The sequence below is a fragment of the Lontra canadensis genome, unplaced genomic scaffold (assembly GCF_010015895.1).
Source record: "Lontra canadensis isolate GAN:19392208 unplaced genomic scaffold, GSC_riverotter_1.0 scaffold58, whole genome shotgun sequence".
Classification (NCBI taxonomy): domain Eukaryota; kingdom Metazoa; phylum Chordata; class Mammalia; order Carnivora; family Mustelidae; genus Lontra; species Lontra canadensis.
The window spans coordinates 10729737-10747093 of record NW_022631052.1 but is presented as its reverse complement, the minus strand read 5'-3'; the positions used below and the strand labels follow the sequence as shown (position 1 = coordinate 10747093).

Sequence of the window (17357 nt, the reverse complement as noted above, 5' to 3'; positions counted from 1 at the left end):
CCGTGGCTTCGGTCAGTCCTCTCTCTGCAGAGTCTGGCTTCCTGACCAACGACTTCCTCCAAAGAGAGAATGAAACCATGAAGCCGGGTCCAGCTCAGTCCTACACGGGTCTGCCTGCTTCCTGAGGAAATGGGTACATCTCGCTCTCTCGGCCACTGGTATCTAAACAGCCAGAGCGCCTTGTTCAAAACACAGCCGGAGACAGAAACGTCCAGAGTACGCAGCCCCGCGGGACAGCACCTTCCACACGACACTGCCTTGTTCGTTTCTCCTTTTCTCGTCCTCCACTCCTTCCCGTGGCCAGCCGGCCGGCCCAGAGCTGCCCGTCCTCCCGCCAGCCCGCCTGCCCAGGGACAGCTGAGAGTCACGGTCGTCTGCGGGTGCTCGGGGCCAGCAGCACGGAAATGGAACGGAAACCACCCCCTGCTTGGCCCAGCCCGTGGCGCGTGCCTCGCGGCTTCTCGGAACCTGCACACCGGGCGGGCCTCGGGAAGGCCACGGAGGCCACCAGATCCGTTCCACTGCCTCACGGAATGAGAACTGATGCTGTTAGACCAAGAACGGGGTCTGCTTGTCGCTTACCCAGGATGTCGATGAACCTCCTCTCCGGGCTGTGAACATAGTCAGGAACTAATTGGCTCCACGGAATCCATTTCTTCTGCGTGGCATCAAAGTGAAAGTCATACAAGGTTGGGAGGTGACCTGCAGTAAACAATGGCCTGATTTCACTTCGGTCCCGGACCTGGGACGGCGAAACCAGCTCTGGCACATGCTTGAGATGAACTAACGCTCCTTGTTCCCTAGATGGCAACTTAGCCGAGGACGCCCAACAAACGCTCCCGTCCACTGGACAGAGGCGCTGTGTCCCTTCTACAGGAACACGAGGGAGAGGCGGACAGGTCTGGTCCCTAAGCTGACAGGAGTTAGTGGGCCAGGGAGGCGGGTGGTGCTACGTTCTGCTACAGGCCAGCTCGGGTGCCACAGGGAACCCCGTAAGAGCATCTAACCAGGGTGGGGCAGGGGAGAGGTCTGAGAAGCACACACCCCTTTGTGCCTGAACACCAATCACAGGGGTGCTCTGCAAACTTGGCTCTAGGGAAAGCTCCCTCGTGCACCTCGTCCCAGACAGACTGCCCCTCCCCCCGCCGGCCCCAGCAATGCCAACCGTTGCAGCCAGCCCTGGGAGGAAGCTTTCCCAAAGGAAATGCCATCCAATCAGAGACCCGAAAAGTGGGCAGTCCTGAGCTGAGAGCCCTGGGGACCTCCAGGAGGCTCTGTCACAGGGAGAAGGGAGCGTGGCGGGCGGCTGTAGGAACAGAAAGGAGGGAGTGTGTAGTGCACCAAGGGGCCACACTAGGTCCAGCTACAAGGGCCGCAGGGCTGTTACGTGAAGAGCCCGGCTGACCATTTCAGGCGCTGGTTCTCTATCCTGTAGGTACTGGGGAGCCACTGACATTAACCTCCAAGGGGAGACGTAGTCAGATCTGCATGTGCAATGACCAGCACGGCTGTAGAGGAAAACAGATCTGGAAGAGGTCAGGAGAGATGGGGAGATCTGTTCACGAGGCTCCTGCCTGGCCCGGGGCAGAGGTGACAGGAGCAGCTCATGAGACGTGGCGGGGGTCGGGACATGACAGAAATGACAGGTTGGGGGGAGACAGTGTGTCCAGGTCACCAGTGTGCAAGGCAGACAGACAGGTGATTGATAGAGGATGATGATGACGATAGACAGACAGACAGATTTCAGTAGAACCAAGCTAGGGATCCAGGAGAAGGTGCAGAAGGGAAGGAGACTGGTGGTCAGAAGCTGTGGGTTCATGGCCAGGGCTCCTCAAGGACATGAAGCCCAAAAGGAGGCTAGAGGACTGAACCCCTATGTGAGGAAGGGGTGGAGGAAGGACACGGGGCAGAAGTGGCCAGCAAGGCAGGGGGAGAACATTTCAAGAGAGCGGGGCGTGGTCTGCCGCCCCCCAACACTGGGGCAAGGTCAGGACAGTGAGGTCAAGAAGGCGCATGGGCTCTGGTGGTGAAGACCGGGACCTTCCAGCTGTGGGGCTAGGTGGTGGTCCAACCTTTCAAGGACACATGGCCTTCAGAGTAAAGAGGCGGGGCAACATCTCTAGAAGGAGACAGGATTAGGAAGGTGTCACCTGAGAGCAGGATGGAGTCAGCAGGGGAGAGATGGGAAAGGCAGTGCGAGAGGATCCCAGCAAGGAAGGGGGCCCCTGAGCGGTGGGTGGGCAGGCCCCAAAGAACAGGGCATCCTCTGTGGCCAGGGCTGCCTCCTCCCCAAGCAGGGAGACGGGGAGCCGGCCAGAACAAGTCTGGGGGCAGGAAAACCCTATATGATGCCTTCTGTTTTTCCCGTGGAAGCAAGAAAAATGATCTTTAGCAGAGCAAGGGAAGGGGGTCAGGTCAAGGTCTGGGGAGAAGACAGCGACACTTGCCACTGAGGACGGGAGAGTTCAAGGTCGACGCTCCATCTACAAGGCAGGCAGCCATCTGAAGTCGTGGTTTTCTCAGTGTGACTCAGCCCTGGAGAGGGACAGAAGACAGACTCGGGGCTCCTCACAGGGATTTAAGAAAGGACAAGAGGGCAAGGGGACCAGGGTTTGGGCCAAGAGAGGGTGAGTGATAGGCCAACAGCGAAGGAAGGGAAGAGGAAAGCAGGGAGCACAGGGCTGGGCTAGAGAGGGGACCAGAAGAGAGGCGGGTGGCAGTCCCCACGAGGCCCGGACCAGCAGGTATGGCCCAAGTCACGAAGGCCAATATTAGCAGCTAGTGGGAGGTCAGGGAGCCCGTTGCCGGGGTGGGGTTCAGAAGGCTTCTGGAAGTGAAATGTCCACGTGGCCACTTAGGTTCCCAAAATAAGAGCCCACTAGGGGCCCTGAGCGAGGGGGTCGCTGACCACAGCCACATAAAGCCAGCATGGTGTGCACAGTTGGGAACCACTCACCCATAGGAGGCTTGCCAAGCAGAGAAAGTACCAGCAAACTGCACCCCGCCCGCCCCTGCCAGAGAGCAGGACTTGAAAAACATCTCTAATCTGCTCAGAGCTCCCCATGAAAAAGACCCAAGGCCATTTCACTTTACGTTTTCAAAGAACACCCCAGGTGATGAGGATAGATGACGACTTGGGAAGATGTCTACGGGCCAAGTCATATTCCAGTATCACGAAGAAACAGACAAAGATGGGCCCTAGTGTTATGTATAGTTCTTGAGAAAGGCACGTTTTCACCAGATAACAGTTCTTGGAGCATGCACGTTTTTTTTCCACACACAAACTTAAACCCTTAATACGATGGTCTCCTAAGAATCACCCACAGATCCGCACTTGATCTCCTTCTGTGCAAATACTCAGGAAGACAGCAACTGAGTTAAGTTGTGCAGATTTAGAGAGGTGAGTTAAAAAAAAAAAAAAATCAGTAAGTCCAAAGGAGAAGAAACTCAACATCCTGTAAAGTGTGAAAGTTTTAAAAATTTAAACAGAGGAAAGGAAGCAAGTGCCTAACCTCACGGTGGGGGGGCGTGGTCATTCCAACTCAACAAGAAAAGCCACCAGGGCTCTGGCTATGGCAGTTCACGCATCAAACGTTAGAGGATCCCCGATCCCCCAGGGGCTCTGACCGTCGCAGTTTTGTCTACAGAAGCAAACGAGCTGCAGAATCCACACAGGCCAACATGTGGAAAAGCGAGGTCACTTCCTCTGAAAACCTCCCCAAAAGCCTTCTGAGCAGGAAAACAGGTTGCACTTTTTTCTTACTTGGCAGTTCCCCGGGATTGGCCCATTCCCCTTCCTTATCGACAGAAGGCAAAGAAGCATGGCGTTTGACACATTCATCGAATTTAATCCTTCCATCCTCGAGCAGAGATGCGCCCAGAGAACAGTACAGAGCCTCTAAGAAGTAGCATTCCAGGAGGTCGGGGTCCTCTATCTCTCCTTCGAGTAAGGCATCCAGCATCCTGGCTAACTGCATTACCTAGTGCACAGGAAAATCCACGATCAACCCATACACTCCACTCCCCTACCCCAGGGTCAGTTCTGGTCCTTAATCCTGGGATCCCAGGTCCCAGAGTGATGGGAACGTATGACCCACCATATTGGTTCAACCAGGTGGACCCTGGCATCTTGTCCTACACAGGGTCCCAGAAGGAAGTGCCATGTCTTCCTTGTCAGCAACCAGCGACGTGAGAGTTCGCCCCTCTGGCATCTCTCCCTCCTTGGACTCTGGGTTCACCTTTAGGGAAGAATCCCTCCTTGCTAACAGAGACTGTTTCTTACCATATTGAGGTCTGTCTGAGGGATTATTGTCTTCAGCTTCTCTCCCTGTCTTCCATCCACTACCCCTTCCATTATCACATCGATGAGATAGGGCACGTACTTCTCAAAGAGACTCTCTAAATGACCGAGCTCTACCTGGAAAAGAGTAGAATTCCAATGCATCTTCAAGGGTTCCTTTATTTAAATGGAAGCTAGTGGAATGCTTATCTTGGCAAAAGAGGCGGGGGAAAGGTCTTCTGATGGACGATAAATTTGGCAGGTGAGTGAACCCCAGTAATCGCACCTTATATCTGTAGAGGGGTCTGTCCTCTACAGCGCAATGAAATGAAATGGAGCATTTCACTTCACTGCTGTAGAGGCTAGCCCACCACGGGGAGGGAGGGAGGATAGCAGATCCCATTGGACAGAAATGGGGCTAATTATCTTCAAGTTCAAGTTACATGGCCACAGTCATCTTGCAAAGAGTGTGGAGCAGTGGAAGCCCCTCACCCAATCTTCATGCCACCCAAGGCATGAAGGATGGCCAGAGACTGCATAGACCCTTAGACAGCCCTCTCTCCCTTACAACAGTACTTCCCATGGTCCTATCATGTTCTCCCTGGTCTTCTCTTCTCTGGGATAATTATGCCCTGGCTTCCAATTCACCATCAGCCTAATGGCCGTCCTAGTGATACGCCCTGTGTCACTTTGAAAATATGGTAAGTGTCCTGGGTGTGGTCAAAAGGTCACATGTGTGTGGGCCTCACAACCTTCACATGACTGTCGCACCTGTCTCTGAACCTTTTATTTTTTTCCCCAAAGATTTTATTTATTTATTTGAGAGAGAGAAAAAGAGCATGAAAGGAGACAAGTCAGGGAGAAGCAGACTCCCCATTGAGCAGAGAGCCCAATGCGGGACTCAATCCCAGGACCTGAGCTGAAGGCAGTTGCTTAACCAACTTAGCCACCCAGGCACCCTGAATTTTTTTTTTAAGATTTTATTTATTTGAGAGAGAGAGATAAAGCAAGAACACAAGCAGGAGGCGGGACAGAGGTAAAGACAGACTCCCTGTGGCACAGGGAGCACAATGTGGGCCTTGATCCCAGGACCTCAGGATTATAACCTGAGACCAAGACAGATGCTTAACTGACTGAGCCCCCCAGGTGCCCACTCTGCACTATTTAACGAAGGCTTTTGTTACAACAATCCACATTTTAGCAGTCATGTGACACATGACAGGATTTGAAAAACTATCAGAACTTTATTACCTGACAAGCTAGGTCCTTCACACACTGCATTCATCCAAGTAAGCAAAAGCTGGGCCCTTCTAGAGATAAGTCTCTCAATAGGTGGCCCTCGCTGGACCAGGATTTCCAACTACAACCCACAAGCGAAATCTGGCCTGCCACCTCTTTCTGTAAATAAAGTTTTATTGGTACATAGATATGCCCATTCACATATGGTGGCTGCTTTCATGCCACAATGGCATAGTCAAGTAGCTGGAAAAGAAACCATATGGCCCACAGACCTTAAAATATTTACTCTCTACCTCTTTACAAAAAAAAATTGTCAACCCCTGATCTAGACTATCAAAATCATTACCTATCCCACTGGCTATGGAATTATCTGGAAATCTTCTAAGTGTATCTTCCATGTTTTTATCCAATTTATTGATAACACTAAGTGCTTAAGATCAAGGTCAAGGTCATGGCTTTCACAACCAACATCCCTCTGGATTATGTTTATCCTACTAGTCAATAGTCCTAAAAGCTTTTAAGTTCATTTTAGAAAGAATTTCCACCTTGTTTTGTATTTCATTAACCCATTTTTTCCAGAATGGTTGATATTTCAAGTTTTTAGGATCCACATAAACCATTCCACATCGAGACACAGTTGCAGGAGAGGCATACTGTAAATCTCCAACCTGGAGAAATAAAGAAAATCGGTCACGTCTGCAGCTATAAACAACCAGACTGCATATTTAAAAGCCTTTGCTTTGTGCAAAGTCTTTTCAGCTGCATAAAACCCAGTCATACCAAGATTAACATAGCTTTCATGAGGCTTCTAATTGAACACTGAAGTTTATCTTGGGAAGATTATATATTCTGATGTAGCACCTTTTTAAGTTTTCTTTTACTATAAATTAATGTGAAAATTAATACACTTTAGACTACCTGACAAAAATAGAAAATTATAGAGAAGAAGATAAGTTTCCCAAAATCCCAACACCAAGAAACAGACATTGTTTTGGAGTGTTCTCCTCTCACTCTTTTTCCTTCATTTTTAAAAAACATAGTTGAGATTGGGTAGTATAAAATTTAATATGCATGCATCTAAACCAGCAATATTAACACACATCTATGAAAAGACACAGTTCAGTCAACCAATAAGAACAATATGCACAAATACTCAGGCATCGGCAAATTTTATAGGCCAAGTTAAAAACAGCATTGACAGTAAGCCAAAGTGAAAGCAAGTCTCAGGGCCACTGCTATGAAACAGGTTCAAAAGATATGATACAAAGTTTGAAAAAAACAAATGAGAAGTTAAAGGCAAATAGTGCACGAGAAAAAAGAAGGCAACTACAAACTCCATCCCCCAAAAAAAAAGGCTCTAAAAGAGAGAACATAGTAACAGTACACTAGATGGCACTACAGTAAATATTTCCATATTCATAATAATGCAAATACTGTTTACTGATTCAATAGATTTAGCGATGTAGTACTCCGAGGAGGGGAGTGAGCTAGTGGTATGAGAGATGAACTCTCACTTTCATAGCAGTCATAGCACAGATACTGTTAACTTGATAAAGGAAGGAAGAGCATGCGAAGTGTGTTATTTACAGACACTAGGATAAGGACCAGATGAAAGTGAAACTAGTTACCTCTGGGGTTCAATAAAGAGGGATAAGAGGAGTAGGGAGAGTACAGAGTTGTAATCATCATAAAAACTCTTCTTCACTGTGGGGCTTTTCTTTAGTCACCTATATTTATTACCAATTTAATGAACAACTAGACTTTTAACTAAAGGAAAAACATATTAAAAATTAGTTTTCATCACGACTTGCCTCAAAGAGCAGAGCACAGTGTGCTTGAAGCCGAATGCGTTCACCATTGGCCAAGGTCAATAGCTTGTTGTCATCCATCACAGAATTCATGTTTTCCACCCACAGAGCATCCACATCACCATCAAATAAAATATACCTGCAGCAAAGAAAAGCAAGCCAAGCTTTCACATGGAAACTCCCCATTCATGCTGATGTCTTTTTCCCAGGGTTTTGACACCAGGACCTGTGACAGAGCACCCAACTTGGTCCCAAGGTTTGACCCATAAAATCAAATGGGTGGGAAAAAAAAGAGCCAACATAAAAACTGAGTTTGAGTCCCTGTGTGGCTTGTTTGGTTGAGCATCCAATTCTTGGTTTCTGCTCAGGTCATGGTCTTGTGGGTCCTGAGCTCAGGTCCCACTTCAGGCTCAGCGCTCAGTGGGGTATATGCTTAGAGATTCTCTCTCTCTCCCCCTCCAATAAATAATAATAAAACTGAGTCAGCAACATTTAAGGATAAAGAAACATCACATAAAAGTCTGGATGTCTTGCTTCTCTTGCAGCCTGGAGGGCTGACAGCACAGACCTACATTCCCGCGTGGAATGGTCTGCGGTATCGCAGTAGCAGCTGTTCACGGAGACAGACGGTACCACGGTCTCGTTCTTTCATTAAAACTGAGACTGAATATCAATGGCTAGCTACCACTGGTTTGGACACCGACTTTTCTCACGGTAAGTTTAAGGGAAAAGGGAAGTATTTCGTATACCCATGTGCAATGGGTTGAATGGACCAAAAGATAGGTCCATCAGAACTAGTGATGATTTTTTTTATTTGCGGGGCGGAGGGGGAGGGTGGTCTTCGCTGATGTAATTAAGGATCTCAAGATGACAGCATCTTGGATCATCCAGGTGGGCCCTTCTCCAATGACGGGTACCCTTACAGAGGGGACAGCATCCTCCCGGTCGAGGAGACAGAGGGAACACAGAGAACTAAGATCCCACCAGGCAATTTGTGAACAGAGCCCTCGACATCTAAGTCTGTGGACATCCATGCATGAAACGACAATACTGTACATTGTCCTTTTTTATCCATAACATTGAGGTAATTAACATGAGCTAACGCAGGCCCTCTCCTACTCACAAAGGTACTCACTTCCGCTCCTTCTTATCTGTTGGCCTATTGATCTCCCTGAAGATGTTTGACAGCACCCCGTCCGTCCAGTCTCGGGTAGTGGGGTCCAGGATGCCATAAAGCTCTGTGACACTCACGGCTTTGGGATTCAGGATGTACAACTTGGTCACCAGCCCAAGCCTAAATCAAAGGAGAGGCTTCAGCTGTGGTCCAGGTGGCCTGAACGCATTAGGAAAACGGTCTGTGGCACCTAGATGGGGATTTGATGTTTTGAATCCAATCCAGAATTTAAAATGCAATCCACACATCTGATACTAATGTTGTTCTGTATGTTGGCTAATCGAATTAAAATAAAACAAAACAGCACAAAACACACTCCACCCAAACTCTGCCCTGGGCTTCCCACTGACTGTTAATGGCTCATATTAAATCAAGGGAACCATGTTTCACCAAAAATGTGGCCCCAACAAAAGTGAGGTCTGAACTGAAAACACAGCTTGGCCTTTTGGGGGCATAGAGAAGCTAAGTTACATATTCATGTCTATGACAATTTATGTGACGTTTCATAATTAGTTTATAGGAGATAACAGTCATCCAGGACAACATAACACACCCCTGGACTACGGATCTTCAATTCCTCATACTCATAGCGTATCTGTTCTGGGTTGCTGACTTTATAAATCATGTAGACAGGGCATTAGCCTCCATAACGCCTGTAAATTCCTGCAACGCATGGGATTAATTCATCTACAGAAAACTGGACTTCACACAAGTTCATAATTAACTAAGTAAATCAAAATAATGATGGCATGCATATACACACATGTATATGATAACTCTATCAATTACCTAAAGATTAATTAATTAAAGAATAAAGGGCAGGAGCGCCTGGGTGGCTCGGTGGGTTAAGCATCTACCTTCAGCTCAGGTCATGATCCCAGGGTCTTGGGATCGAGCCCCACATCAGGCTCCCTGCTCCTCCCTTTGCCTCTTTCTGCCTTTCAAGTAAAATATTTATTTAAAAAAATTTAAAAAGGCAGGATGGCTATGGCACAACCCATTTGAAATCAGTAAGTCACTGTCCCTTGGTTTTCTCATAAGAAACACAGAAAGAAATAAGAAAAAAAAAATGACAGTAACTTACTCATTAGCTTTATAGACTATCTAGAAATGTTAAAGTCACAAAGATTATAAGGCTTGATTTAGGTTTTTGCTGGAATATTAGCATACAGGGAAGTCTTTCTGGAACCGAGTTCTTGCTTGAGAGAAAAGTGAGAAGTCAAAATCCATCTCGGTGTGAGGACAGGCACTACGACTCACTACAGGTCTTCAGAATATTCTGTGTTAGGAGTGTGAGGTCCCTGTCCCTTGGAGCAGCATTGCTCCCGCTGGGCTGGGAATAATAAGGCCTTTGCAGGGATGACACCGTTTGTGGCCACTCTGATCCCATAAAATAGCTGCATAAGGCTGAGTGCCCCCACTTACTCACAAGGGGCAACCTGAACACCAAGAAATACAACTTAACAAGTTAATTTTCAAAATATCCTTACAAGCTTGTCATCTCACAGATAAGCCTCATCACAGTCTGAGGCACAAAAGGGTCACCGTTTTGCCTTCTAAATTCACCAATCAGCAGTGAAACGAGGAGAGACGCTCTGAGTCTAACATGGGGTTTAGGACACTGATGTGTTCAGATTTCAGCGTTCAGAACTGAATACCGACCCCGTGTAATGGGTCCCCCCCCCTTCTCTCTTTTTCTGTTGTATGCGATTCTGAAGATGACTGGGTCTTGAAGATAACTGGTGGCCACATGCGTCCAATGTATTAAAAACATTTTGTGTTCCTTTTAAACTGGATTACACCTGGATTGAAAATGCCTTCTTTGGGGGGGCTATATGTAGTTTCAAACATGAATTAACTTTTTGCTCTCATAATTTAAAAAAAAATGCAGTGTTTGGGGCACCTAGGTGGCTCAGTCAGTTAAGCATCTGACTTGGGTTTCGGCTCAGGTCATGATCTCAGAATCATGGGATCGAGCCCTGCATTGGCGTCCACACTCAGCAAAGTCTGCTTAAGACTCTCTCTCCTCCTCTCCCCCACCCCTCCCCCTGCTCTATAAATAAATAAATAATTTTTTTTTTCTTTTAAAAGGCAGTGTTTTAAGACAAATTTTATCTCCCAGGAATTGAGAAAGCAAAATGGGACTCCATGATACCACCACCAACCTGAACAGGAAACCACCCTGGCAAGCAGACCCTCCCCTCGGGGTCATACTCACTTGGTCTGGGCCTGACACAGAGCGTTGATGACCACAGACTTGCCCCCTCCGGTAGGCCCCACCACCATGGTCGTGTGGCGGGTTAACATGGTCTCAAACATCTGGACCACTTTATCCACCTGTGGGGCAACCATTGGCAGCTGAGGTAAAAATTTTTTTTAAAAAAACAGCTTTGTTGAGCTATAACCCACATACCCATATAATCTGCCCATTCTGGGAGTGCGGTTCAGCGGGTCTTAGGACACGCAGCATGACCCTGTTCAATTTTAAATCATTTTACTCCCCACCCCCCACCCCCAAAACTCTGCATTCATTTGCCCTCTCTTCCCAGCCCCACCCCCAGCCGCTGGGGCCGCTCCTCGGCTTTCCGTGTCCATGGACTTGCGCCATCTGCATACGTAAACGGAATGACATGAATGGAATCACACAGATAACAGGATCTGCAGGCTTTGGCGTCTGGCTGCTCTCGCTTCGCATGTTCTCAGCGTCTATCCGTGGGTCAGAACGGATTTCTTTTTTGTGGCCAAGGACTACTCCACTGTGTGGACATATCGCCTCTGCTTTATTCACCCGTGGATGAGCATTTGTGTGGCTTCTATTTCTGGGCTCTTACCCAGACGTCATGTAGGAGTTCTTGCGGGGACCTACGTTCTCATTCCCCCTGGGGGTACGTAACTCTACAATTAACGTCTTGGGGAACTGCGGATTGTTTTTCTGTTGCCACTACATCATTTCACATTCCCTTTCTAAACCACCAACTCTAGAGGAAAACGTCAGTGTAGGAAAGGTGCAGCGAGCTCTCTCGTCGGTGACCGGTACCGGCTGCCCCAGCTCCAGGCCTCGAGGGAGCCTGATGCCCTGAGACAGCCCGACCAGAGGCGGCCACTCTGGGCCTGCAGTCTTAGGCATTTATACCCTCAGCAGAACACGCTGGCAGTAATTTTTGGCTTATGGACAACATATACAACCTTACAGACTTCAGACGATCAGAATCTTATCAGTAACATCTAATTTTTCTTCTAAGTGGGACTGTGGAGAAAGAAAAAGGTGGGGTGGGGAGAGAGCGTGAGATGGTGGGACCCCAAAACAAAACACTTGAGCCATCACGTTATACCAAAAGCAGCTGGAGGGCGTTATGTACATGCTGCGGAACATGACTGGGCCTCAAAAAGGAAGGTGATTCTGACACCTGCTAAAACATGGATGAACCATGAAAACATGCTGAGTGAAATAAGTCAGTCAGAAAAGGACCAAGGCTGCAAGATGTCACTTACATGAGGTCCCCAGAGGAGTCAGATTCTTAGAGACAGAAAGCAGGGTGGGGGGAAGGCAGGTGAGGACCGGGGGCTGGGGAGGGGCTGGGGAGTTGCTGATTAATGGGGACAGAGTGTCAGTTTTGCAGGATGGAGAAGTTCTGGAAATCTCTTTCACAGCAATAGGAATATACTTCACCCAGCTGAACTGTACAGAAAACGGTAAGATGGAGATTTTTGTCATGGGTACTTTAGCACAATAAAAAGTCAGGGAAAAATGCCTAAGATGGTAAATGTTGGGTGGATTTTACCACATTCAATTTTTTCAACCAGGAAGGACCCAGACGACGCCCGTGCACTCACTTACCTGGACAGGTAAGACGACGTAGCCGCCCTCCTCCAGGACCTGCTGCACGGCGTCGTTAAAATGGGGGTAGCGGACACGCGGGCAGTCTAGTCCGGGAAACAGGTCGGAAATCAAACCAAGGAAGAGAGGGACGTCCTCAAAGACAAACTTGGGCAGATTCATGTCTCGAAGGGCCCTCATCAGCACCACATCCTGGACGGAACGCAAGAGACACCTTTGGAGATATTTCCGAAAGACCCGGGGACTAGTCTAGAAATCCTCTTATGAAATAGAAAACGAAGCTTTATATAAAATATAAGACATACAGCGTTGTGAGTACAGAGGCTAGAGAACCAGGGGAGCCTGTGGACCACAGAGCGGCCAAGGCCTGCTTTGGAGTAAGTCCCCTGCTTTTATGGCAAAGCAGGAAAAACAAAAAATAGCCAAAACATGCTCATGTCTTCCTGAGAACAGGGTTGACCTCCAACCGTCCACCCACCTTCCTGCAATTGTGGACTGGTTATTACCACTGAAGCCTCAGAAACTGGTGCTATGCAGACTTTCAACTTGACCTAGTAATTAGTCAAATTGAAGAATAATAATAATAATAGAGACCCATTAAGGCCAGCAACCAAATGAAGTGACAGTGAAGACCAAAGCTTTCCAGAGGGGACGAGAGCATAGTCCGTCATCTCATCCCCACACTCGTTTGCTGCCCATGAACCACATGAAGCCCTGGCAGAGGCGGGCGTGCGCGGCCCCCTACCTCTCGAAGGTCAGAAGAGCCTCTCTTCAGCTCTCCAGCCATTACCAACACGGACTTCAGGGCTCTCAGTCCAAAATCATAGTGGTGTTGCTTGGAGAGCTGCTCCCGGGCCAGCTTATAGAGGACGGTCATCTTTTTGGCCAGAGTCTTTCGTGATCAAAAACAATGAAAAGCAAAGAAAGAAAATGACCCAAAAGCAACAGGACATCATTCTACAAAGAAAATGGATGTGAAGCTGTTCAGATGGAACTGCTCCATTAGCAAACAGACCTTGCCTCTAAGGGCAAGACCTTGGGGTGAGAGGGGGGTCTTCATTTTCAACAATGACAAATTAAGCACTAATTTCAAAGAATGCAGGTCTTACCAAAATTTGAGGAACTCTCTTTGAAAGCGGAGGAAGATCTTCAGTGGCTTCGTTTAAAGACTAGAACCCATCCAACTTTTTAAAATCATAGCAATCACACTAAAAATGTGCTTCCTGTTTATTTGGACCTAAACATAGTAAATCTTTTCCGGGCAGCACCTGGGTGGCTCAGTCAGTTAAGCCTCTGCCTTCAGCTCAGGTCAGGATCTCAGGGTCCTGGGATCGAGCCCCACGTGGGGCTCCCTGCCCAGAGGGGAGCCAGCTTCTCCCTCTCCCTCTGCCCTTCCCCCACAATTCATGCTCACTCGTGCTCTGTTTCTCTCAAATAAATAAATAAAATCTTTTTAAAAAAAGCTTCTCAGGGCACCTGGGTGGCTCAATGGGTTAAGCCTCTGCCTTCGGCTCAGGTCATGGTCTCAGGGTCCTGGGATCAAGCCCCACATCAGGTCTGCTCAGCAGGGAGCCTGCTTCCCTCTCTCTCTCTGCCTATTTGTGATCTCTGTCAGATGAATAAATAAAAGCTTAAAAAATAAATAAATAAATAAAATTTTAAAAAGCTTCTCTTGCAACTCATCTTTCAAGACAAGTCAGCCCCTCATAGACTACTGATGTAGCCACGGATATAGACTACTACCTCAAGGATTCAAGGCCTGCTGCTCCCTAAGGATGATGTGGGGACTAAGAACCAGAGATTCCAACACTCCTATTCAAAATCTGGACAATGTGCGAGCAGTAAGAGCCTTTAAAAAAAAAAATTACGGGGGTGCCTGGGTGGCTCAGTGGGTTAAAGCCTCTGCCTTTGGCTCAGGTCATGATCCCAGGATTCTGGGATCGAGCCCCGTATGCTCAGCGGGGAGCCTGCTCCCTCCTCTCTCTCTGCCCGCCTCTCTGCCTACTTGTGATCTCTGTCAAATAAATAAAAACAAAATCTTAAAAAAAAATTACAGAAAAGAAACCTCACAACCCTTTGTGCGGAAAGTATTTGCTATTTTGTACGTTTTTCAGAATCTTCTAGGAAAATACAGGAGCATACTTTTTTATACATATTTTAAAAGATGATAAAGGACATTGGGACCGTGTGTGTACGTGGTACGAGGCTAAGTGAAGGAAGCCCATCAGGGGTTACCTATGTATGATTCCATGTACAGAATATTCTTGAAGTGGCCGGTTGTCATGACTGAGAATGGCAGGGGGTTGCCAGGAGTCAGGGCCGGGGTGGGGGTCGGGGGGGTGGGTGGGAGATGTGATACCAGGGAATGACAGGAAGGACTTTCTTTGTGGTGATGGCCCAGTTCTGTATCCTGATTGTGGCTCCGGTTACAGCACACGGCGACAAAATGTTCTAGAATTCTACATACACACCAGAGAGAGAGGATAGAACATCTGATGGAATCCAGATAAAGCTTGTACCTGAGCTGACAGCACTGTGCCCTTGTCACTCTGACAGCCTGCCTTGGAGGGTGTAAGATGTCATCGTGGGGAGGCTGGGGGAGGGGCAGGTAGAACTCTGCACTACTGCGGCCACTTCTGGGAAGTCAAATGACTTGTAAATAAGACTTGCAGTTTTAAAAAGACACAGGAGCAGGGGCGCCTGGGTGGCTCAGTGGGTTAAAGCCTCTGCCTTCGGCTGAGATCGTGGTCCCAGGGTCCTGGGATCGAGCCCCGCATCGGGCTCTCCGCTCAGCAGGGAACCTGCCTCCTCCTCTCTCTGCCTACTTGTGATCTCTCTCTGTCAAATAAATAAATAAAATCTTTAAAAAAAGAAAAAAAAGACACAGGAGGAGAGAGACAAAGTTAAAAAAAAAAAAAGAAGAAGAAGAAGAAGAAAGAACGAACGAACGAAGAAATTAAGCCACACAGAATGCAAACTTCCCAAGTGCCTGGTCTGAGCGCAGAGCCAGGGCTGCGGGAGCGTCAGGCCGAGCCAGGCACCAAGGAGGCCTCACCTTGGCCCAGAGGAAGCCCTCTGAGAAGAGCATGATCTCGCAGATCTGCTGTAGGTCGGGCACGATCACCACCACGGGCCTGAAGAGGGCCTTCAGTGACTCGGGCAGCTCCGTGCGGCCCGCATAGCCTGGGTTCATGGTGATGAAGATGCCCATCTTCGGGTCCAGGGCGATCTCCTGCCCTTCAAACTGGAGGACAGTTGGAAAGGAAGAGGGTTACCGCCGGGGACGGGGGGCCGGGGGCGCCACAGGGCTGTTCGTCTCCATGGGTCTGCGGCAGAGGCCACCGTCTGACTCCCTTCCGTTTCCAGGCGTTAAACGCAGCCGTCCTCGTGCTTCTGACCCGAGTGTTCTAGGGGTCGAGCCCTGCACACCCCCACCCAACTCCGATCCGAGCCAGGGTCTGCGCGCTTGACAAGTGGCCGATGCAGGGCAGGAGCGCAGCCTGGGGCTGTCCCAGATGCCCCTTTATTTCGAGTTTCTTGAGCCAGTTTCACCTGTACCCATTTCTTTCTCTAAGATTTTACTATTTTGTTTTTTTCACTGGTTCACCAGATAGAAAAGATAGAAAACGGTGTTTTTATGAGGCACAGACTGCCTCAGTGACAAGAGGGCCACCCAGCAGGTCGCTGATGCTCCCCAAGGAAGGAGGCCACTGTCCTGTCTGCCAAGCCCACAATGAGACCACCCTCACCCGCTCCCTGATATCCATGTGGGGCCTCGATTGCCTTCTGGAGATGAGGGACTGGCCTGTTCTTAAAACCACAGCTTCTAGAGACGCTTGGGGGCGGGGGGGCTCAGTCAGTTAAGCGTCTGCCTTCGGCTCAGGTCATGATCCCAGAATCCTGGGATCGAGTCCCATATCGGGCTCCTTGCTCAGCAGGGAGGCTGCTTCTCCTTCTGCCTGTATCTCCCCCTACTTGTGCTCTCTCTGACAAATAAATAAAATCTTTAAAAAAAAAAAAAAAAAGCTTCTAGAAACCTGAATGCACTGCAGGTTCAATTTCCTTCTCTCAGAAGCAGTAAGCGCGGCCCTAAAATAGTTCAGAAGAACCCATTAAAAGAAAACGCACCCAAAGCCTTTATGGGAATCCTAAAAATGTTTAATGGGATCAAGATTACGTTATCTCTTAACAGTGAACCGCACTGAGGTCTGGGAGAAAAGCAGGCAGGACGCCAGGGCCACGGAGGCACCCGCAAGCCAGTCCCCACCAGCCCAACCCAAATCTGCAGGCTGAACTTCTCCATGAGGCTGGTTAGGGCCTTGGAGGATAAAAAGGCATTTTCAGGCACAAAGGAAGGAAGGACAGTTTCAGGCAGACAGGGACACATGTGGTGTGTCTGCAGGGTGAGTGGCATGAAGGTGACAAAATGCAGGGGCGAGAAGGGGGGCAGCAGAGCACGTTAGGGTCCAGGGGGCCCCAGTGCAGGGATGTGGCCCAGCCACTCTGGTCCCTTTGGTCACAGAACCCACTTCTGGGCTATCTAAATTATGTAATAAGATCGTGTTTCTCCAAATTCTGATCTGGCCTCCTCAGCTGTAACTTAATAGTCTTATCAGCTCGGGTCTGCATATACGTCCTCGGAGGGACACAGATCGGAGGGCACTAAAAACTTCTCAAATCTGCCTCTTCATTAAAAATGCTGCTCGTTTTAATCCCCTAACTTGAGGAGGCAGGAAGGCAAAATTTTGTGTTTGTGTGATAACAGCTATCAAAAGACATTCTGCCTGAATGGACCACTAATCCTGAACCCTGCCTCTTTCTCAAACTTGGGAAGTGACCCAGAATATTTTTTTCCTTTAATGGAGGCTCCATCCATCCCTTGAGAACGCTGCCTCACCGGTCCATAGCTACTACTACTTCTCTGTCTGGAATTCACTTGACGTTCTAGAACACTGCCGTCCCTGATTCTCCAAGAGGCTGATAATTTGGGGGAAAGCCAACCATCTCGATTCGAAAGCA

General features: G+C 48.5%; 1 protein-coding gene across 2 annotated transcripts in view; it reads right to left on the bottom strand.

Moving 5' to 3' along the window:
* Window positions 1–17357, bottom strand: part of DNAH10 (dynein axonemal heavy chain 10) — a 134754-nt gene that overhangs the window by 47869 nt on the left and 69528 nt on the right. For both annotated transcript variants that reach the window (XM_032876461.1, XM_032876460.1), the window contains 10 exons: window positions 15394–15582; window positions 13084–13230; window positions 12339–12530; window positions 10719–10837; window positions 8462–8620; window positions 7330–7465; window positions 6064–6186; window positions 4283–4417; window positions 3764–3980; window positions 583–702 (listed from right to left, as the gene is read on the bottom strand). In XM_032876461.1, coding sequence (XP_032732352.1) covers window positions 583–702; window positions 3764–3980; window positions 4283–4417; window positions 6064–6186; window positions 7330–7465; window positions 8462–8620; window positions 10719–10837; window positions 12339–12530; window positions 13084–13230; window positions 15394–15582 — 1537 coding nt within the window. The remainder of the gene's footprint in view (window positions 1–582; window positions 703–3763; window positions 3981–4282; window positions 4418–6063; window positions 6187–7329; window positions 7466–8461; window positions 8621–10718; window positions 10838–12338; window positions 12531–13083; window positions 13231–15393; window positions 15583–17357) is intronic.